This window comes from Ammospiza caudacuta, chromosome 3 (assembly GCF_027887145.1).
Source record: "Ammospiza caudacuta isolate bAmmCau1 chromosome 3, bAmmCau1.pri, whole genome shotgun sequence".
Taxonomy (NCBI): domain Eukaryota; kingdom Metazoa; phylum Chordata; class Aves; order Passeriformes; family Passerellidae; genus Ammospiza; species Ammospiza caudacuta.
Window position 1 is genome coordinate 27,798,483 of NC_080595.1, and position 24,128 is coordinate 27,822,610.

Consider the following 24,128-nt stretch of genomic DNA (forward strand, 5'->3'; position numbering starts at 1 on the left):
GGCTGAAGCTTGAACTGGTGCAGCAGGTGGACAAGGTCATCTGTTGATAGAGAATTAATCTTTAGGTTCTATACAGACCCCATAGCCTGCCTAGGACTTTTCATGTTCTAAGTGTATGCAGCCTTACATCTAGCCTAAATACCCAAAGGCCTACTTGTGTCCAAACTGTAACTGGTGTTGAAGTTCAGTGTGTGAATTTCTTCTATGAACGAGCAGTTTCATTTCCTAGACTGTTTAATCTTGTCCTATGAACCTGAACATTGAGACCATGGATATAATCACCTGCCTCAGTAGCTCCACAGCAGCAGGATGTCTCATTTCAGCAATGGCATGCTAAAATACCCGCAATCGCAAAAATCAGAGCCCAGGAATGTTCCCTGAACAGCAGGTACATGATGACCCATTAACAGAGATGAAGTCATGGATGTGTTGAGAAAATTTCAACTCTGTAGTTTGGACTGGAAGCAAAAATCAACCAAGGACTGTCAGAGACCTGTTTGATCATTTTCCTTAAGACTAAACAGCATCTGATAACAATAGTCTTGATGTTTCAGAGTGACCACCATCCACAGCAGATGCCAGTGTGTTGTGGTCCAGAGGGTGAAACACTGTACTAAGCGAAATTAGAGAAGCTGAAAATCAGGACAGATAGTAATAGCTGTCAACTACTCACTTGTAGAATGAAGAAATGCCTCATCAAATTTGGTTTTGGAAAGAATTTTTGGATGCATTAAATGACTGCTTCCCAGAACAACTAGTCTTTAGAAACCCACAGGAAAGGACACTGGTTTTGATTTGATTTCAGCAGTTACACAAGACCTACTAGAAGAGGTATTAGTGGGAGAGCCACTCTGTACTAGCCAGTCATAATACAATTAAGCTGAAGATTTTAGCAGAAGTGAGCAAACCAAATAAATTCAGAGCAAAGATATTCAGTACTCAGACTGCCACATTTCTGCATTATTTCCTTCCAAATGAAAATGCCAGTCACAAAAGAAGCCTTCTTGCAGCCTGGTGGTAGATGAAAGCACTTAGTTGGAATCCAGATGTACCTTGTGCTACAGTCTAGAGTGAAACTAGAGTGGTCCAGTGATTCTCATGGCCCAACAAAAAAGTTAAGGAGTGAACCTCATGGCAAAGAAATGGATAATGCAGTGACAAGCTCAGTGACGATATTCCCATGCAAAATCTGTGTTTTCTAGGAGACAGATCCGATGAGTTTGGATAGGAACACGGAAAATATGAGACTGAGCTGACAAATTAGATTATATGCTGCTGTCAGCAGGTGGCATTCACCTGAGCCTGCTGGGGGAGTGCAGAGGTGAATTGCAGAGTTGCTAAGGTGTCACTGTTCAATAGGACATTACAAAAAGTGGTGTGTACCTGTCATAGTAGGAATAGAGAGGACTTCTGTTTGCTTCAGTGAAAAGAGATTCCGAGAATTTATTCACTATACTGCATTTCTAGCAACAGAATGCAGAAAGATTAAATGTTGTGTGCTTTGCATCCAGCAATACAAGCTAAGTATTCTGATTAAAAAATAATAATAAATTTCTATGCTACCAGTTAATTAAGGACCTTTGGCTATAAATTATTGATCAAAACGCCACAGTTCTCCAGGCTTTGTTCTCTGTGATCACATGTACGCCCTCAAGGAATGTGAAAGCTCTTTGTTTTATTTTCATCTGGTTTTTTTTTTTTTTGAAAGAAAATGTCACTGTGATGGATTATATTGACATTTTGAACTAGATAGTATGTTTTACAGTAGAAATCCTGAGTGATCCTTACAGATTTGTCTGGGTTTCATATTCATGTTTTGACCTGTTTTTCAATGCATCTCTTCTCTGAAAGCAGTTGGAAAAGTTGAACTCCTGTAAGCCTTGGGGGCTTTGTCTCAATGGTAGATGATACAATTTAACTGAAGTAACAAAAGAAGCAAACAAAAAAAAAAGTTCCTAAGAAAGATATGTTACAATTGGGTGCCTATATTTTTTTGATTTTGAATGATGCTTTACTGTTTTCTTTGTTTTGGGAAAGGGTAAAGAGAAATACAAATAATTATGGTAATGCAAGAATTCAAGATGGGGGGGAAATTGTTGTGACGGAAAAAAAAATTGGATTCTCATATTCAGAAAGATACTCTTTCTTTTTTACTTTGCAGGTTACTTTGACCGCAAGATAAAAGTCTTTCTATTACCTTTTTAGCTGTTGTTTGTATCTTGCTTTATTTATTCATTGAAAAATCTATCTTGGAAGATATAATTTTATTTACCTTAAAAAAGAAATAGGCCATGCACTTGAGAGTACTCTTCTCTTCCAGGTCTCGATATTGTTTGTGCAATACAGTATATTACAAATTATGTGACTTCAGAGAAGAGCCTTTTAATTAATCTTTCTGTTTACGCAGCAAACATTTGGTTTGGGTCTTAATAGATTTAAGTTTGCTAATGATATGTATTTAAATCTGTTTCAAGTATTAAACTAATAAATACAGCACTATGTAAATAAAGATGTGTTCTTGGCTGTTGTGGCTGAAGGCATTAAAGAAGTGGCAAGACAATCTGATATTGGTGAACTACAGATCAAATCAGCCAGGAGTTTTCAGGGATGGTTTCCTTTGAACTCTGGTGCAGCCAAGGAGAGCCCAGGGACCAGCAGCAGCATTCCAGGGCTTTGGTGGTAGCTCAAAGATAGCAGCATGGATGCCCACAAATACAGTTTCATGGTGGGCTTACACTGATGAGAGACAGCACAAGTCGCAGTCCTGCCTTGACTTGCACTGAACCTTGGCTGGCAGCACAACGGTGTGGTCAGCGAGCTCTGAAGCAGAGGATGGTTTTGTCCTGAGGGACAGCAGATTTGTGGAGCATCAGTTTGTGTCAGCTTTAAATGCTGTAGGGGAACCTGTGAATGAAGGACACACTCAAATCAAAGTTGTATTAATTTTAAAATCATAGCTAACATAGTACAGCAGAAATACGTAAATTATCTTCCATGTCTCCCTGTTTTTTATTGTTGGAACTAGTGGATAAACCTTATTTCAGCAAAATGCTAACATGAAAAGATAGAGTAAATAATCAAGGTGTTCTTTTGGTGGTTGTTTATAGGAAGTTGTTAAATGCCTCTCCCATCTTTTCACAGAGGACATTTTCTCCCACCTTGCTAATTTATTTGCTTGTTCTCTTTTTTCCCTCTCTATGTTACACTTTCTTTTACAGCGGTACAGAAAAAAAGAAGGAAAAACCTCCAGGACAAAAAGAAAAAAAAGAGGACTCTCATTCTAATGATCAAAGTGCACAAACTCAAGCATCACCTTCTCCCCAGCCCTCCTCACAGACTCTCCAAACACACAGGCAAACTCCAGAAAGCAAGAGTTCTGCTCCAGCTAAAAGGTTTTCACAGTACCACAGTACAGAACTAGAAATTACTGTAATGATACTGAGTTCATATTTGACAACAAGTCATGTGAAATAGTTCTAATCTCATGATCAAGCTGAGGTTTGATACTTTTTTCTGCTAGAGAAGATGCATTCAATATGCAGCAGAACAAATACGTAAAAATGCATGGGTTTTTTTGAATCTATTTTTGAGATTACAAAGTTTTTTTATTCTCAGATTAAAATCCTAATTTTAACAGTAGATTACCTCTAATCAGCCATGATTGTAAAGTATATAATGATCACTCTGACTTGATTCTTCTCAAATACACTTCATATATTTTGTCTGACATAGCTGAATTATGGAGTATATTTTCCACACGGCCATTCTTATGTCTCATAGCAGTATTTTTTAAATACTAGTATCATTGCAACCCTTGGTTCAGAAATTTTTACTCTCAAATTACTCCATAAAGTGACTGCAGTTCTCTTTTTGTTGGTGTATTTTTTTAATGCATGGCCCTTCCCTTTTTAACTCCTGGTAGGTTGCAGGATGGCTTTACTTTCATTCTTTACATGACTGAAGTTCTGGTTTTATACCCAGATTACAGAACTACTTGATTTGAGTAAATGCTGAATTTTATTTAGGATTGCCTCTTAAGTTCCCACTAATTTTTGTGGGAATTAGGCACAAGGAAAAAAAAAGGTACATTTTAGAGGTACTAGATTGCATTTTGAAGTCAAGAAATGGCTTTTAAGTTTTGGATCATAGCTTCTGAGTTTTAAAGCTATGCAGATCACCTGGCATAGTTTATTTTTGTTTTGGTTTGGTTTTTTTATTCATTGTCACCTTACTGTTTTGGAAGGTGTGCATTTATTTTTTTTTTTTACTCTCTGGCACTTAGAGACTGAAACAAAATGTAAATTAAATTTATTACTATGAAATTTACCCGTTTGGTTCACAAGATTGTTGTCTTGCATCGCTTGAATTCACAGCTCTTATAAATATTTAAACTTCCACTTGACTGGTGCATGTTATAACACTCCATAAAGGCTCTGTCTCCATGTCTTGCACAAACCTGTGAGTTGTCTGAAGCTGAACTTGCAGCCTGTTCTCTTGCCTGGTATCTCCCTGTAAAGATGTCTGAAGTCTTGCTTACTAATCTTTTGCAGTGTGGGGAAAAATAAATGCCTTTTTCAGTCTCCTAAGGGTTTAACTTGATTTGATTAACTTGTTTGTCACAGGACCTTTGAGCCTCTTGAGGTGCTGTAGAAGGAGCTTGTCATTTCTAGGGTTGCATTTCAGGACTTAACTCCTGCAAAAAGCATTTCTGACAGGATGAAGTGTGATACTATCAGCAAGACATGCGCAAACTCTCAATCAGCTGGGCTAGGTAACTTTTTGAGCATGTATTCTCTGATTAAGTCACATGTGAAGTTATTGAACTAGTGACTGCAAAATTTGCAAGTTCCCATTAGTGTAAATTGGCTGCAATGAGATTGCTGAAAAATTACCTCCGCATTCATGGATTTAATTGTCTGTAGTCTCAGGCCAAACCTAGCTTGTCTTACTCATGCAAGAGGTTTGTAGACATTTGTTTCAAAAAGATTAAAGCCATTAATGTGATTTAGTATGTGCTAACTGCAAAACTTCTATATGAAACTCTAATCTGATAGAACTGTTCTGCCTCAAAATCAATGTGCTTAAGCTGGTGAACAGTTAATCAGGGAAAAAATACATCGTTATCTGCTTAATTGATTTTTAAATATAGTTTATTCTTTAAGGCTTATATACTTAGCCTCATTTTTTCCACTACTGTAATTTGTTAGTGATGTAATAATGAAGTATAGAATTATTTTGTTCAAGTCTTTATGTAAGAGCATTTGGAAATGGAAAAGAATAGATAAAACATGTGGCAATTGTCTTGCTCAATTATGTTCATTCATCCAGTTAGAACTTTTTGACTAATCTTTTTTCCCTGTTTCATGCTGCAGCTTGAAGGAAGATCTAGCTCTGCTTTTGTCTCCTGCTGCTTGATCTGTCCATTTGCATATGAGTTCCAGTTATTGTTACACTATTGTCTTGTAATTGTAAAACTTGTTTTTTTTCTTCTAGCATAAAGAAATCCTTGACTGTTGAAAAAGCTCACGGTGCTTGGGAGAGTTCAGATGACAGTCGTAACAAGCTGATGAGAGTAGCATCAACATCTAAGTTAATATCAAAAGTGGCAAAGAATGCAGACAAGTATGTATTGGTTTGGTACATAAAAGCAAGAGAACTTGAGAGTCAAAATATTATGAAATCACACAATTCTAGTGAACTTACTGGTGTATATTATAGGACCTTTTGCATCTTTGTTTTTACTATGAGTACTTACATAACATGCCTACAAGTTTTTACTATGAGTACTTACATAACAGTTTGTTGCTCTGGGTGCTCATGGAATTTTAAGATTATTATAAAGTAATTCTTGTGTAAATATGTTTTAATATTGCCTATTTGGATTAGCAGAATTATGGCATTTTATGGCTTAATGCCAGTGATGTGAAACTTCCAGCTGGCTTTTTCTTCTTTTCCTAATTAAAGCTGATTTGAAAATGCAAGTGCATTTCCTTGGAGTCAGTTTCTGGATTTCACATAGGATATGTTTCCACAGTAGACTGTCGTTGTAGGAATGTACTTTTATGATTTCAATAGGTTTCTCAATTTCACTGTTTAGCAGGTTCCTGGTTGCACATTCTGATGACAGGCAGGGATCTTTTTTCAGTGTCACCTTCAGCAGGTGATGTGCTGTAGCCAGCTATTCCTCTCACACCTTCCTCAGCAGCAGGTTTTCTTGGTTTGGGGTCTCCAGTCCGTGCCTCTGGGGATGAATAGCACAGAGTAGTTACTTCTACTCCTGTCAGCACAGGGGTGACATTTTGCTTTTTACTGTAGCCCCACACTGTTGCCTCCTGTTGTGACCCACTCTTGTCCTCAGTACTCTCTGCCATTTGGGTTTCCCACTTTGTATTCACACAATTTCTCTTCTTGACTTTGTTGAAATTTTGCTGAAATCATTGTGTTGATTTTTTGACTGATTCTTCTCATGTTTGGCAATATCCCCCCAGTGTGCTGGCAGATTCTACCACCTGGGTGTTGTCTGCAGATTCCTAGATCTGCTCATTAATCTTCATGCTAATAGCCCTTAGCTGGTCCAAGGCAGAACTACCTGAAAACCCGTCCCATTCTGAAATAAAGCACTTCAGACCTTTCAGAGGTCTGAAGTGCTTTATTGCCAGGTTTTTATGGTTATGTCTGTAGTGCTCTCCTTAACTTGGATCTAAGACTGTCAAATACCTAGTCAAGAGTGGTGCAAGTGCATTCCTTCTTCCCTGGGAATGGGAAGAACAAAACAAAGTAATCTTGGGTGTGGATGGCGGCACATTTATTAAAAGCTTTATGCTTAGCCTGAAGAGTTTTGCAGAGCAGTGGAGTGCTGTGTGTGAGGGGATTATGTGTTACATATTTTGCAAGTATTTCCTTTCCTTTTATAATTGGTTTTCACTGCTGGAATTTAAAAGCCCTTTGGCAATTTAGATTATAGCATGGCACTGCTGGATAATATTTTGGAATGACAAAACCCTCTGCCTTGTTTTTTTTGCTGGGCTTTTTGCTATGCTGCTAAAATTACCTTTTGCATATTTCATAATAATACATATTTCAAATTTGCTAAAAGTAAAAAATAAATTTTACTTTTGTTGATACTTTATATATTGGTCCAGACATGGTCAAAATAGAGGTATTTTATTTCATTTTTCTGTGATTCTGCTTATTTCTGAGAGATCTCAAATGTTGCCTTTCTACAGTCTCTAATGGAGAATAAAAGTCAGTTATCAAACAAAAGCATGGAGAAGAAAAGATTAGTTTTAATTATTGAAAGAGAAAGCTGTCTGTTCATAACTTGAGGCTGTTGTATCTTAACTATATTTGGCAAAAACAAAACCTCAAACATGAATTGTAGACCATCACCTTGAAGTGATGCTTGAAGTGTGGGTGTTGTATTGTTGTGTCCCTTGTTCTTAAGCTGAGATTTGTAACAGAGGCACTGTTTGCATACAAAGGCATACGTTAATAATAATTTTTTATTCACATTGTGTGCCACATCTCCATAAGAACTAGTTGGTATTGAGCAAAGATGTATTGTTGTATTTAATTTATTGTTCCCAATTATAAACGTTGGCCTCATCTGCTTGAAGCTGCGGAGGTCTTGTGCAAGGGAACAGAGCTCAGCCCCTCATGTGGCCCCAGGACAGAAATGTTTTACATGTGCTTTGCACTGTCAGCCCAGGATGTGAACTTTGTTTATGCAGCAAGGTCTGTAAGGCAGCACAGGGCTGTAAATCAGTCTGATAAGGCCCTAAGAAGGAAGAGGGTTCCCATGCAGCCATCATTCAGTAGTTTTCAGGCAAGACTGGAAATCCACTTTAAATTTTTCACTTGGCAGTGTGGCAAAGGGTGATTCCACCAACAGCCAGAGATTACTTTCCTCATGCATGTGCTTGACCCTTTGTCGCTGTTACAAAAATTTGACCTCCATCCAGCTAAAAATACTGGATGCCACTCATACCTCTCTGCTGAATTTCAAATGAATTCAAGAGGGTGTTTTATGCTGCGCCTTCTCCTATCAAGGAGTGTTATTCTGTTAAAAAGTAGCTCTGATGCTGGAAATTAGTATTTCTTCTCTCTTCACAATATAAAAAATTACTGAATTTTTTATGAGTAACTCATTTCTGGTGCTGGTAAGGAGAGATGTATCAACTACGCTCTGTTGAAGACTTAATGTTGTACATCCAGTAATGCTGCAGAGATCTGGTTTAAGTGAAACTGCAACTTGTGCAACTTGCTTACGTTTAATCCATGTGTCCAACAGAGTTAATTCCTAGAAAAAATTGTGCTGTTGTGTGCTGACAGCTTATTTTGACAGGTGTTAAATGCTTTGCATGCAGGTCTGAGGATATTTGGCAGCTTAAAACATTTGGTTATTACAAGTTCTCATTCTCAAAATTGAATTTTCTGTGCAAAAGGAACATGCCTTCTATAATTTATTTTTAAAAGCTTTTTTAATTTTGTAATTTTCAGAGTAATTCTTAGAAGCCCTTCCCACAGGGCCAAAGACTAAATTACTTGAAAGGTACAATGAGCTGCATAGAATAATCTATGAATAAAAATGCACTACAGTGATCAAGATTAGCTGGTGAGCATCATATGCTACAGTTACAGTGTACACAGAATTTGATGAGATTGCCAAATGCAGTAATGGGTAAAAATGGATGGTATTGCCTTGATAAGCATTTTGCATATTATTAATGATAATATTTTGAATTTTTCCACAGGCACAAAGATGTTGTTGTCAGCCAAGGTAAATAAAAACATTTATTTTTAAATACTGGATGAAGCTGAAAATATTTGCTTTTGACTGAATAGTATTTCCTGTAAATGAATGCATTGGGACATATGCTTTTGAAGCAGGGGTTTAGAGGTAAAATGGCATTAATCAACTCCAAGAATTCATTTGGCAAAAAAGTTACTCCAGACACATATATGAATCTTTAAAATTATGGAGAAATACCTCATCAGATTGGATCTTTAGTAGCTACAGATGTTTTTGGTAGGTGGGTGGTGGGAGGATTTGATTTATTTTTGTGAAACACACCATTTTCTAAAAATTATTTTCTCTATGTATATGTGCATAGAGAGAGATTATAAAAATAAAAATCTAAAACTTGACCTATGTGCCAGTCTTCATCCAAGCAGATGTGAGTGAGACTTTAGAAATAGTTTTAAGATATTTTATTTCTGTCCCATAACTAGCAAAAATGTCAACTCGTGAAAAAAACAGCCAAGGTAAGAATTAAGCTATGCCCTTTGGTCGCTTTCTTCTAATTTAGCACTCTCACAAATCTTTTATTTGGCTTTTCACCATCAAAGAGCATCAGTCTCTTAATCATTCTCTTAATATTTCAACTCTCTTCTCATAGAAATTTATATGCATATGCACATTACAATCTGTATGGGGACTATTTGGGAATAGTTAAAATAAATTATGACACACATAATTTCATTGGAGAGGAATATGTGTTCAAATAGAAGTCTTGCATTGTTGCCTAAGATATCAGAGTATTAAGAACTGCCAACTAAAAGATTTGTTTTATCTCAGCTTTCTGTCTTGCCAAAATTACAACATATAAATGCTGATTAGACAAGAACAGAGACTGAAAGTTTTAATAGTCTCCTGAAATGAAAAATGGGTCTCTTCTGAAGTGTATGTCTTTGCACCAATGAATCTTGCATTCTGTGGCTACCTGCTGCTGCTGGCTTGTTCAGTCAGGAAAAGGAACATTGTGGGATGTGACAACAAAAGAAGTCCACTTCTGGTGTTGCAAAACTGCTCTGCTTTGAATGTCCTGCAAACTGTACTGAAGCATGCAGTTTCAAAACTAAAGCATGTAACTGAGTGCATGCACACAACAGATCTGTGTACAGGGGTTTTGTCTTGTGCGTTTTTGCTGCTAATTAAAAAATCTGTAGTCTTCAGATTCTGTGCTGTCAGCAAGTTTACATTAGTCACATTTTGATTGCTTTTGGTCTCCTTCAAAAAAGAAAAAAAAGCCCTCTGATTTTTTGAAAGTTAATATACAAATTGCTGGAATAAAAGCAAAAAGCAACTTGGATGCAATTGCTTTACCTTGTTCTAGTTCACAGAGAAATTACAGGTTTAAAAATATTCAGAACTGATTCTTACCAAAAGCATCTTCAGAGACAGGATGCATGAAAGAGAATGAATAACTATCAAGAACAAAGAAGAAATGTTTCATTATGCCATGGTGCTTAACACCAGCTGTAGAACAGTACATATGTGCAGCACTGGCTACTGTACAAGGAAAGCTAATCAGTGGTGGCCAGACCAGCTGCAATTTAGCTTTGCAAGTTTTTGACTAAAATTATTATATTAAAAATGCCTTTCCTAGCAAAAAAAGGGCTTTTCACAAAAAGAAGTTATATATAGCTAAAATACCTTCAGTACTAAGTATTTTCTTACAACATGCTTCTACAACTCTGCTTGTTCTGCCCAAAATGGACCATCCTAAAGTTCTCTCATTCTAGTAGCTGTAACTTCAGTGGCCTCAATGTGCTCCCTATCTTCTGTGTCACTGAGCAGAGGATGTGATGCATGGGCCCCTTCCAAGTGTGTCCTGCCATAGTCTGTCCTGAGCCTTACTGGAATCAAAGAAAAACACGATGCAAATAGCAGGGCCCCACATTTATGGGAGGTGGAAGGAAAGTCTTGTCATAGAAAATGCATTTGCTCCATTTTAAATACCTGGAGTGGCAAAACATAGTTCTGTCTCTATCATGGATGCAGATACAGTTGCAGATACAGTTAGAGGATTCAAAGTTGTTTTGGGTTTTTTTGTTGTTTTTTTTTGTTGGGTTTTGTTGTTTTTTTTTTTTTTTTTATATGGACAATTGAATGTATTTTTGACATGTTTTAGAGTGTGTGTGAGACTGTTAGCTTTTATGTTGTGTTTGCTGCCACAGAAAAAAGCCTGTGTAGGTTGCTGTTGCAGCAGGTTCACCCATCCTTCCCAGTATCTGCTTAACAGTACTTGGTCACTTCTCCATCAGGGCAGATGGCTTTAGCCTGGTTTGTATTTGGGAATTGCCACATGAGTAAAACAATGTCCAGTTGGCACCTTGACCCAACTGGTCAGGAAGCTGAAGAGTTGCACAGACAGTTAGCATCATGTTTCTCAGGTAATCCTGTGGACTTGGACAGTGTTGTCCAAGTGGGATGAGTGGGATGAAGAGTTGCCCTTGCTCAGGGTGTTTGTACAGAAACTTCCTGATCTGGAACGCAAGAACAGAAATATTTACAGCTGCTGTAATGCTCCTTTGTGGCTTGCCAGCCTTTGCCTCTAGGGGTGAGCAGTCTCTAGCATGGTGTTAATTAAGTTACAGCAGCTCCCCTGAGCTGCTCATTTCACTGAGCAGTGTGTAAAACACTGTGTATGCTCCCAGCACTCATCTCCCTTAAGGATTGCGTCCATGTTCTTCCTAGACCTAGAAATTCTGTGAAGGAGGCTCTTGGGAAAACTGCTGGTGTGCAAACTGCCAAGCTTCAAAGCAAATCTACAGTAAAAATACATCAGTGTCTTTATACACACATAAAATGAGTTTGGAATCACTGTGAAATTGCAGATTTTCATAGCAGAAGGTGTTTGCGTAAGATAATGGGATGGAAGATGACAATTTTGTGCTGCTTGGAACATCCTGGAATCACTTTGTTTCCTTTTTTGATTCAGCTAATAAAAACCAGCTTTAAAAATGTTGGTATGGTATAGTACCACAAAATACAGCTGAGCACATTTTTGCATGCTTAGGTCTCAGAATATAATTTTTCTAGCAGCAGAAGATACTGCAATTATATCTGTCTTCTGATACTCTGTAGATGCATTGTGGTTTCTGTTGGTGTTGGTATTAGCCATTAAAGTGATAGACTTGGGGAGCAAGTGAGAGTCATAGCTGAGCTTGAGCAGTGAAAGGCATTAGCTGTGGTGTCAGAATTGGCTGTGGTTTGGTGTGGAGTGCCCCAGAGAGTGCTGCCTGTAAATGTCAGCAGGACAATTCTAGGCAATTCTCTTCTCCTGCCGGGGGCAGCAGCAGCATGGGCAGCCACAGCCTGCAGCTGCCTTGTGGGCAGCCACTTGGGTTTTTTTTATCTCCATGCCAAAGCCACAAGTGTTGCAGTGTCATCTCGTACCTTCTCAGAACCAGTTTGTTCCATCATGACTCTATGTCTCCCACTCAGGTTGAATTGCATATGCTTCAAGTAACGTTAGTCCTGAGCTTTATGCTTCTGGTTATGTGCTGCAGCAGAGGTCATAGGGTCAGTTTGTTTGTTTGTCCTTGTAAACCACCAACTTTTTTACAGTAAAATCCAGTTCTAAAATTCTGTAAAAATCCAATAAAGCTATGGGTGAAATGAACAGGTGCTTACTACAGCCCTCAAAAGACCCTAACTAAAGTTACTCTTTTAAATTCTTTACCAGCAGGTGTTTATAATTCCCTATTAAAGCCATCTTGCTTCTCACTTCAGCAGAAACATTTTTTAAAGTATTAATCATAAGGCATTCATGTTTTTATACCCAGAAGTTAAAGACCTGGCTTATTTTGAGATAAAAGGTAATTTATTTCCCTGAGATTGTGTGTTTGAGATTGGTTTTCAGTGATAGCAGCTCCATATATGAATCACTTGTTCACTTATTATAAAGTAATAAGAGACACTTAAACTTTTTGGATGGCAATAAAAGCCATATGTGAAAGAATTAATGAAAAACATGTACTTCATTCCTAAGTTTTTTGGTTGCCTTTTCTTTTATTTTTTTTAATTGTACTTTTTTAGTTTCCAGTGCTTTTTCTTCTGTTAGTTTAACTGTGTTATAGTTTTAGCTTCATGGACAGAGCAAGTGTGGAGCACACAATGGAAAAAATGTGCTCTGCTGACAATGCGTGCTGTCTGCAGAGAGTGCGGAATTCAGTGGGTACCTCAGACTGCTTTTTCATCAGACAGTGATTTTGTATCAGGCTGTTGAAGGTGCTGTTGTACCTGAGAGCAAGTGGAGACCCCATCTATCATTACTGGGCTTCTTGCTCTTGTTCAGGCACAGTGCATATTATTAAAAACAATCAGTACTATCACAAAACCAAATTGTGTACTTGGGAATTTTTATCACTGATTTTTGGTGAAGTCAGGATTCTATGATTTAAGCAGGAAGCATTTAGATAGATTCTTATTGAGCTTGTTTGGGTCCAGTATTCCTTGTTTAGTCTTTGTTTTTCCTTTATAAAAAGCTAGAGTTTAATATTAAACTTCAATTGTTTCAGTGCTAATGGTAGCTGTTGATAATACCTAGATTCATAATGTCACCCAACAAATGAAAAAGCAAAGTTCACTTAATCAGATTATGTAAAATTAATAACCAAAGATCTGTTAAGAAATTTCAAGGCAAAGCTGTAAAATCATTCCAAATCAGGGCAACTCTCTTGTCTCATCTGTTGTATTTGGCTGTTTGGCTGGCAGTGCACCAGGGCTCTGTAACAACAGTGCATGTCTGTCTGTCAGGTTCAGCAGGCATTGGCACATGATAGCTTGGGGGGAGAGATGGCAGAGCTGCAGGCACATGGGAATTCCACTGTGAGGCTGAGTGTAACAGTCTGGGCTTGGTGGCTGAATTTGGGTATTCATCTCTGTGCTGTTAGCACTGGTTTAAATTAGAAACAGGCTTCTGAGCTCTTGTCCCTCAGGTTAGTGGTCCTGCAGAGTTCTTGGACGCAGGCCTGAAAGCAGAAGGCTTGTGGGAAAGAAGCTATTTGTAGTTTAAAAAGCATAGCTTCACTGGTCAAGCAACTAGAAGGTGAAGACAGATTAATAAATGTACCCTGGATGTGGTAGTTTATTGTATATTATTAGAGTGTTCTGCATGGCTAAGCTAGCTGGAGTCTTTTGGGGTTTTTCATTTGCCTGTAAATCACTTTTGGGTGCTGCTACACATAAATAGAACTGAGCTGGGGTTTTAATGCACCAGCCTATGTTGAACTTTCAAACTCGAGGGGGTGGGACCTACTGAAAAATAGTCAGTAATAATTTACAAAATTACTGTAAAAATTCCTTTAGAACTAAACTTCTCTGTGTATTTATATAATCTACCATATGCTCATTAGACATGCCATTATGTACACTCTTACTAGCTGAAGAGCAGTTAATTACAGCACAGACTTGTGGGGCAACCTCAGTGTCTTGTCTAATGAGGAATAGTGTAAAATAGTATAAAATACATTCCCTAATATTATGTCCAGTCTTGTTGAAGAAATCATTAATTGAGGGTGAAGGTTGCTCACATGCCTGTACAAAACTACTTGATGATTTTTTTTTTGTGGTATGTTTTTTGGAAAACATGGGAGGATTTTGTGGTCTCACTGTCTTCAAATTTCTGAAGTATCTGAGTAGTAGCTTTCATGTCTTCTGAATTGCTTTTTGCCCTAGATACTTCTGAGTTAATCTACAAAGACTTCTTTGATCTTTTTTTCTCCTCTTTTCCTATTATTTTTATTATTTTCCTTTGCAAGCCTTTCATATTCCCCTAAGAATAGGATTGAGGGAAAGTAATAAATTTAAGTGCCATTGCACGAGTCTTTCTGTGCTGGCTTCATGGAAGCAGTAATTTCAGCCTTTCAGATGGTTTGAATTACAATATTTTTGCTCTCTGTTATCACTTGCAGGGTTTTTCATTGGCCTTACCTTCCAGCTTGCTTTCCCTGATTTGCTGGGTTTTTAACTTTCTTCCAAAGGTGAATGAATAGAAATTGTTGGGAGTTGAGTTTTAATGTTACTGAGCTGCTTTTTCTTATTTCTTCAACTTTTTTTTTTTTTTTTTTTTTAATAAGGCCTGATTAAAAGCTTATTCATGCTAATGGAAATCTGCCCTTGGTACAAGGAGGCTTTGCAGAAAACTTTCAGTCAGTTCACTATTATTCTACAAGCTTTATTTGCCCATAGTTTTAGTCAGTTCTGGATTGCCATGCCTTGTCAACAGGTTCCTTGCATGCAAGGTATCTGTGCTGGCTTACAGTCAGAGAAAGATGCACTCATTTCCTTGCAGGTCAGCCAGACTTCTGGAGCTTCCTCTCTCTAGCAGCACCTTGTTTCACCAACATATTTATTCCTTTCTTCTCTGTCAGGCTGTAAACTTCCAAAGAACTTGCTGTAGATACTTTGGTTGCTAACATCTACCTCCAGCCTGCTGGGACCTATTTGGTTTAGAGTTTACACCAATGAACTTAACACAGGAAAGAAGCACTGACATTTCAGTGATGCCTCAAAGCTGGGAGGCCAGACTGATAGAGTTGGAAGGTGAGATTTTAATACAGTAAGACCTAGATGTTCCTGAGGCTGAAGTAGTATTAAAAAAAAACTAAATTATTCATGCAGAAGTTGCTAGCAATGTTCTAGCTATAAACAGCTGCTTGCAAGAATTAAATGGTAGGAGAAAGGGCTGTAACATGCCACTTAATTGTACAAAGGTTGAACCACACACTTATTTTGATAACACAAATACAGTCCCAGGTTTTATCAAAAGTAATTCTAATGGAGACAGAGGCCTTGTGGAAAGTGTTAATGCATCAAAACCCTGGTAGGTTCTCTGTAGTACTGCATGCACCCATAACCACAAAGTTGTTGTGCTGTGGAGACAGACTAAACCCTTATTATACAAAAAGAGAGTTAAATAGCTGGCTGTTTTTATTTTTTCAGAACATGAATGCTTGGAGGATTGCTGTTTTCATGCTCACCCAATTCATTTTCTGACAGCAGATGGGCTGAAATGAGCAGTCATGCTGTCACACACACAGAGAAAGAAAACAACCTGGCCTGGAAATTGAGAAGTTCCCAGCTAGTAGGAGGAGGTTTTTGGATGCTGTTCTGAAATCAGCAGTGTGTTTGTGTGTCTCAGTGACAGCCAAAGCTCTGCTCCCAAAGCAGGTGCTGCAGTACTCTGCAGAGTAAAAAACATCAATGCAAGCAGAGACAGGGAACTGGGGGCATGTTGGGTATCTGTCAGGCTGGACTAGGCTGACTCATTACAATAATTTGCATTGATTTTCAAAGACACATGTTTGAGCAGTGTTCAAGACTACCTTTAGATGTGCTCTCACCATGTCCTGGCTTCTCTTTTGGTGTCTCTCCTTCTGAGCAGTGTTTTGTGTCACTTCACCTGACTGGGGCTACCTTTTAGTCAAATTAAGTGTTTCTGCATCTTTGGGACTGTGTTAATGATTTCCCCAAACCTCTGGGGAACCCATGGAGAGCCAAGTCCTGCTTGGAGTCTGCTTAGGTCCAGCTCACCCAGAGGGCTGCTATGCCTGAGCCAATCCTGGGAGCATAAATTGGGAGTGCTGATCCTGTGTTCCCTGGCACTTGAGTAAAGAGATTGTTGAGGCTCCAGAGGTGAAATACCGTGGAGCCAAACAGAGTCTGGCAAGGGCTGTGAATTTGAGCTCAAAGCTGCACAGAAAGCAGCTACAGCTGTTCCCAGGGAAGAGCTGGCCCCTGGAGCCAGGGTGCTGCAGCCGCTTGGTGCTACCTTTTGTAGCAACTCTGGGCTTGAGCTGTCCTTCTGTGTGCTGTGGGTAATCCATGGCACCTGGGTGTGCTACCTGCAGAGCCTCAGCTCTGCTTTTCAGTGGGTTTGATCCACATTTGAAAGCATTTATAGGATGTCTGCAGTTGCAGAATAATTAACTTGGCAGGTGCCAAGGGTTCTTCATGATGTGCCCTCCTGCCCTTTCCACACACATCCCCAGCACCCCCTTCCCCAGATGCTTCTGCTCAGTGAATAGTGGGATCTGAACATCTCTTTATATGGAACAAAATATTTTTACTTTCATACCTAGTGTTTTCAGGCTGGTAGATACAAGAATTGTCAAGGATTTTTTGTTGGTTGGGGTTTAGTGAGTTTTTTACCCACTCTCTTCAGAAGTTTTGATTTTTTCTCCCTTGTCATCCCTTACGTACATATCTATCATAACATGACAGGCTCTTTTTTCCCAAAAGAAGGAAATAAAAGTCTAGACCTGCTGTTTTGTATTGGAAAATAGTGAGGCTGCAGGAAAGGATTGTAGTCTAATGGTCTTGATCATTCACTTGAGCAAGTATAGTATGAAAGAGTTAAATCACTGATTTTCTTAACTTGCAAATACAAGAATTTGGCCTCAGGCAATTCACTGCTGTTTGAGAATGGTGTTGGTAGCTGTCATCCTCTCTAGTATTTCAAAAGATTTTTACATTAATATTATATCTACCCTACAGGTTATTCTAGCAAAAGGAAATTTACAGTCTTAGACAAAAAAGATCTTTCAATGGGCTGTCTCTTTTTCTAATCCTTCTGCTTCTTTAGGGAGAGGCTTAGTCAAGTTTTACCTAGCCTGTGTCCTTCTAACAAGCATTTTAAATATGTATCTTCAAAGGTAATCTTGAGTAAACACAGCTAGTTAAAAAGGTAAAAAAATGTTCTTTCTTTAATGGGAAACTTCAGAGAGCTAATTTGTATCTGAATGCCCTGTGGATATTCTTTTCCCTAATCTCCAGGACAGCCTCTTCTGCCAGGGGCTTGACTGAATTCCTCTTGGGTTCTTCATGCCTCTCATCTGCAGAGTCCAACAGGTGCAACTGCCTCCATCCATAAGAATTTCAATTGCAGGTTGTCTCCACTGTTCTAAGCAACAATGAAAAATTTGATCCTAAATTTGTGGTGTCATTTTGCACTGATCTTGTGGAACAAGAAGTGTCAAGCTCAGTGTTAAATCAAGAATTTAGGGATTAACAATGAGCGGTCTTTTGTAAATACCCTCAAGCTTTAATTTCTAAGACTGTTGGTGCCAGATTTTAATAGAAAGGTCATTGTTAATACATTACTCTTGGGTTTGGCCAGTGTTATTTTATCTCTGAATATACATACTATAAAAAATGAGACCTGGTTCTAGTTTGGAGTAATTATGTAAACATTTATGTCAAACTAGTGACAGCTCCAATCTTTAGCTTTTCTTAGCGATGCAATTAAGCAATGCACATGTGGTAAAATAACTGTTGTGTCTAATTTAGCAACCAGAGAGTGAGTTTCTTTGTTCCTTTTTCCTTTATCTGAGACAGGTTTTCTACTGTTCTCAGTGGAGACACTCATGGGGTTCTTGTTCAAAGCACCTATGTTTTTTCTCGGAAAGAAGTGAGACAACTGCTTTTCATCTTTTTCATATTTGCTCCTTTTGTACTGGATTTCTGTGGCTCAACTTTCATTGTATTAATATGCTAAATAAGAAAAAAACCTTTATGTATGTGTTAGTTTTAAATTTTTCAATTGTTATAATTATTGACCTGGTTTCTTTTGCCCTTTTAGATCTCCGAGTTTGACTTGATCTCTTAAGCTATGATTCTGTGGAAATAAGTCTGAGTTTCTCATAATTTCAATTGCAGATGTTTTAGGGAATGCCAGACATAGATTGCACAATTATGCAGTCTGACTATTAATCTTATGCTTAATTTGGGAAATATTTCCAAGCATTCCTCGAGGATTGAAGGGAAGTCTGTTTCATGTTTGTTTCTTAAAGAAGTACTAAAGTAATTGTTAAAAAAAAATCTTAATTTTAGATCTTAACATTTGTTGCATCAAAGGTGATTAGAGTTTTCTTAATACCATATTGCTAATTTACAGTTATTCTTCTACTCAACTCCTCTTCTAGTCCACTTCTACTCAACAATTCAAATTTTGGTTTGAACTCTGAGTTCCCTGTGTCTGCTATGATTTTCAAACCCTCACTCGTAAAAAAGTGTCAGTGTTCCAAATTCACAGCAGAATATTATATTACTTTGGTTAATATTTATGCCATAAATGGATATTAATTACTAATGAAGTTGAAGTTACTACTTCATTGATGCAAAGTTAGTGGAATATTTGGCTCTTTGTCATCAGTGCTTTTTGAAATGGAACTGTAATTTTCCCTGGTGGTAGGGAAGCTCACATTCCTTGAAAAGGAACTCCTGAAGGCTTCCAAAGTGCTCAGATTCCCACAGAGATGAAATACATGTGTCTTGTCACAGCTGTGAGCAGTATTAGCTGGAGTCATTCTGAGCTGTTACTTTTTTCCTTTTATTCTTCAGGACGCAAAGCTTAATAACACAGGTTGCTGTATTAGTTTTGATGATGGTATATAATTCTTGATTGTATTCATCTGCAAAGCTCTTGACACTTTTTCCTGTAGTGTCCTCGTGCCTTAGCTTGGCCGTTAGGATTTGGAAAAGTGTGTGGGGCAAAGAACCAGTTGGAGAGTTGGCCTGGGAGGGTTGTGGTTACTGGGTCATGCTGTACCTGGTGGCCAGTAGGTGACACAGGGAGTCTGCAGGATTCTGGTCTGGCCCTGCCCTGCTCATTGTCCCTAGCAATGGCCTGAGTGGGTGGGTGACACAGGGCACTCTCAGGTTTGCAGTGACAGCAGACGGGGGCCCAGTGGCTGTGCTGGGGAGATGGGCTTGTGGGAACCTCATTAATGAAGCAAAGATAAATTCCAAGTCCTGCTCTATGGGAAAGGCCCCTGAGGTGCTGTCAGGTGCCAGGAGAGGCTGTGCCATCTCCATCCTAGGAGTTTTTAAAACTGCATTAGGCAAAAGCCTGAGGAACCTAGTTTGGCCTCATGTCCAGGCAGAGGTTGGACTTAGACAGCTCCTCAGGTCCTTTTCAACCTGAAATACCTCATCCTGTAGTGCTGTGACTAGTTATTTATTCAGTTATTATTTCAAATTTGAATTTTAAATTTTGCCTTTATAACTTAACTTGCATGTCTAAAATGCTACATGCTCAGTCTTTTCTATCAAAAATTCAACTAACGCTTGTTCTGTGTGCATTTAATGTTCTATTAAAAAAAAAAACAAAAACAAAATCTGGGCCTTTACCAAGCTCACATTTCAAAAATAATTGTTAAATAACCAGTGTGATTTGCATCTCTGTGCTTATTACTGTGATTATTACTGCTTATTCTTTTGTGTAAACTTGCCACATGATTAATGTGCCTTTTTGTTTCAACAGAGGGAGAATATATCAAGATGTTCATGCGAGGCCGACCAATCACAATGTTCATTCCTTCTGATGTAGAAAACTATGATGATATTAGGACAGAGCTGCCTCCTGAAAAGTTAAAACTGGAGTGGGTGTATCCTTAATAACTCCTCACTGTTCCCTTTTTGTCTTGTCTTGCATTTGTCCCTTTCACAATCCAGTCTTGTCTCTTCTCTGTTAAGAGGTAAAAACTAAAAGGTGATGGAAAATGTTCAAATTAACATAACAATGTAAATGGTTTGTAACTCCTGTATAGTACAGCTTTAAATGACAGGCTACATAGGTATGGAAATACTGTACTTTTTCTTTGTTTGTTTTGCTGTTGACACTAATTCTAATTTATTAACTGACTTATATTTAGTGCAAAAGAAAGCATCTTTGGAAAGTTACACAATTTGAAAAATGTCCTCCTCTACCTCCCGCTATGTTAATGTAGGCTTTGCTTCAGGAATAGTTTGTTTTCAACTATGGAAGATGTTGACTTTGTGTCCTTTCATATGGAGTGAGGATTGGAGAATTGGAGAAATTTGCACTGCTTCTGTATTTCAGCTCCAAGGTGAAACGTTTAATTTCTTGGAACCTATTTTTGTATTAATTGCACTAAATTTGTCATTTGAGGAACTGAGTAGGTGTGTGGCTGATGAAAATTCTCCAAGTTTACTAGATCAGACATTAAGTTCATTTTAAGAGATGTGCTTTTGCACATGTTTGGGTCTTCCTGTCTCTCCCCCATCTCTGCAGATTTTTCCAGTAAGCTGTTATTGTGTAAGTAAGTTTCTTAGTACTTTAGTAAAATAACATGTCTAGGCAGCACTTGAGTTGTTGTAATAATCTGAAGTTTGATGCTCTGAGGTTACTGAAAGCAGGGAGATTTTTTTGGAGATGTTGATGATACATTGTCACATGTCAGGAAGAAAGTTTTGGATTAAAGTCTGACTGGAAGGAAAACAGAGCTTTTATTTATTTTGTAACACTGTAGTTACAGAGCTTTGTAACACTGTGGTACCCAATTTTCCAACCATCACAGCTCTTGGTTGCTGATGCTGGTACACATGTGGAGTGAATTGGGTCAGTCAGTGATCTGGCTGAAATGTCTCTTTCTGTGAAGCTAATTTTCAAGCAGGACCAATACATTAGTTTGATTTGCCTCACAAATATGCAAGGACTGGAACTGGTATGCTGGAGGAATATCAGCTCGACTTTTCCAGCATCAGTGAGCAGCTTGTACTGATGAAAACTGATCATGAAATCACACCCTCAGTTAAGTAGGTGCAAATCCCAGTGTGGACACATTTAATGTCCAAGAACCTTAAGTTCAGGTTAAACCAGCTGGCTGCTGAGGTCTAATGAAAGTGAAATAAATCTAGTTGAAAGAGACTGTCCATATGTTTTGGAATCTGTTAAGGGAAATGTCATCCCAAATCATATCAGTATATTTGTGAGTGCAGGGTATCTTTTAGATGGAAAGGTAAAGAAAATGAGGAAAAGGCAGTAAAATTTATGAGGATTAAATACTGATCTCTATGAATTTGAACTTGAAAAATTGATCTTCAGTTGAAAAATGCAGCAGCAGCACACCTTCTCATTTATGCTTAGGTTTAGCAAGGGAAACAAATCTGCAAGGTAGCTGTATCTTGCAGATATGATGGCAAACTAAAGCCTGTACACCTTATTAAAAAGGCATGGGGACAGTGATTTACTGAGTATTTTACTAATGTCAGTATTTTACTGATGTCACCTGAAAGCTCAACTGAGTGTTGAATAATAGGATTTGTTTTGAATTCTTATAATTCTCCTGCTTTCTGGATGATTTTTATAATTAGGTTTTCCTTTGTTATTACTCTTCTGAAAAATGCTGGTCAACTGTGACCAACTGCAAGGAAACAACAGGCAGATTATTGGGGTGGGTTTATTTTAGTTTATTGGTTGGTTTGGGAGGTGGAGGGGGTCTACTTTTTAGATGTTTCCATTAAGTTTATTCAACTCCTGCTACCCTGTACTGTAGATTCAACTAGGGAAACTTAGCTTTTGTCTGCCTTGCAGATTATTGTCATTTGAAGAAATGCCTAAGCTGCTTGGCAAGGTAAAGTAGCTCATGGGGGAGTCTGAGCTTTTGACTGTGTCTGGTTCCTGAGTGATATCATTTAAGTTGAATAATTTAGTTTGAGTATCCCTGCTTTGTACTGCAATCTTTGCTCATGCACTTCAGAACTGGTTAAAGCATATCTGACATTCCTAGGAATAGCAAAATTGGCTTATTTAGTAGCTTCAGAGGTCACAGTCAGTGCAGCTTTTGACAGTGACTTTGTAGATCCTTTCTCCCAGTGTATAGGAGCTCAATTTCAGGAGGGTATTTCAGACTCTGTTTTATGAGATTATTTTTAGCAGTAGTGCACTTCTTTCTAAGAATAATTGAAGACAGTTGTAAATATACTGCTGAAATCTGGTGTACGGTAGATCACTTTTCTTGAGGGCAGTAGCTATTTTTAGCCATTTCAAACAAACAAAAAAGCCCCAAAACTTAAAGTTTTTAAACCTATCAAATGTTGTGACAAAAACAGTTCTTGTAATTGGTGAGAAATAATCACAATATCAAGGCAACTATCTCGTAATTTCCATGATCTAATCATCAGTTTCACTGAAATATTAACATTGAAACTCAGTGGAAATCAAGCATCAAAGTTGTGTCACCCTTTTTTCTGAAGAGATACAGTCAATTATTGCATTAATTTTGTTGCATTAGTTGTGTTGCGCTGTATATGCTGCTTTGTTCTGCATGTGTGGAGCAGGAAAGAAATGCTGTGGAGCAACAACCCCTCTTTTTTCACTCAGGATAGTCTGGAATGGAGAATGAAGAAAGCAAAAAAAATTGTCCTACAAAACAGGTGGTTTCTTTAGGTGTTTGTAAAAAAATGTGCTTCTAGAAAATGCAGCCACTCTTTGGTACTTAATTTGGTAGGAGGGGTAAAAGAAAGGAAGGTACTGAGAAAATGTAATTTTTCTTCTGACAGCTTCATGAATGTCAGAACTCAGTGGTGGGTGCCAAAGTATTTAGCTCTAGCTTGGCTAAGCAGGGAAGACTTATGCTTTGGAAAGACGTGTTTGTGTAAATCATTAGTACTTTTCTAGGATGAATGTTCAGAGACGTCAATCTTATTAAATCCTTATCAATACATTCCCCATTGTGTACAGCAGATGAGCAAAATCTGCCTTTCTCCTCTGAGAAGGTACTTAAAATAGCATTCTTAATGCTTCAGGATAGAAAAAATATTTTCATTGGTTTGTAGCCCATTGCTTTTGAAAGTTCAGTTTAGTTTGTTATTTTTTTTGTAAAAGGGCATTCTGGAGGTCTCTTTTAGTTCCATCAGCATTTTAAAGAAGAAAGAGCAATTGAGTGGAGAAGTAAATAGTAATGGAGGAGAAGCAGAGGCATCCTTTCTTTCTGCCCTCAGCATTGTGTTGTACCAGCATTGCTCTGGATATTGTTTGCTTAGCAAGCCAGTGAATAATCTCTGCTTCAGAGGAGCCTTTGTTTTTCTTCCCTACTAAGGGAAGGCAGCAAGATATGGATCTGGTTTGTTTTCCACACTCCAAAGGGTTTAATTGACAACTGAATGCAGTGTCCCTCTTTGAACTATTGTTTAGCTACAGCATGGGTTTTGTTTTGCAAGTGTTCCTCCGGTCTGGTGGCACTGCAGAAGAGGAAGGGTGCTGGGTTGGTGAATGGAGCATTTTTGGGGGTGCAGTGCTATTTTTGATAGAAAGGTGGCCCTTTTTATGGAGAATAGAGATTAGGAGATACCAGTTTGGATATTTCCAAATCTGAACTATTGCTCCAGCCTTCATTTATGAGGAAGGGCTATCTTCATCTCTCCAGCTTTCTCCACGTGAGCCTTTCACTTCCTTTTATTTACCTTACTAACCAGGACCTGAAGCTGGAATCCTTTAGCTAAAGCTGCATAATGTGTTTCCCATCTTTTTCTTGCTGTTGCAGGTGTATTAATTGGCACTGAAGTGGAAAGCTCTCTAAAGTGCGCGACATAACAG

The 24,128-nt window shown here is 38.2% G+C and overlaps 1 protein-coding gene across 5 annotated transcripts in view; it reads left to right on the forward strand.

The window, feature by feature from the left end:
- Nucleotides 1-24,128, forward strand: part of EML4 (EMAP like 4) — a 146,792-nt gene that overhangs the window by 90,820 nt on the left and 31,844 nt on the right. For 2 of the 5 annotated variants that reach the window (XM_058800737.1, XM_058800736.1), the window contains 5 exons: nucleotides 3,219-3,392; nucleotides 5,494-5,622; nucleotides 8,754-8,779; nucleotides 9,232-9,264; nucleotides 20,052-20,175. In XM_058800737.1, coding sequence (XP_058656720.1) covers nucleotides 3,219-3,392; nucleotides 5,494-5,622; nucleotides 8,754-8,779; nucleotides 9,232-9,264; nucleotides 20,052-20,175 — 486 coding nt within the window. The remainder of the gene's footprint in view (nucleotides 1-3,218; nucleotides 3,393-5,493; nucleotides 5,623-8,753; nucleotides 8,780-9,231; nucleotides 9,265-20,051; nucleotides 20,176-24,128) is intronic. The other 3 variants (XM_058800738.1, XM_058800739.1, XM_058800740.1) reach the window with 3 other exon arrangements.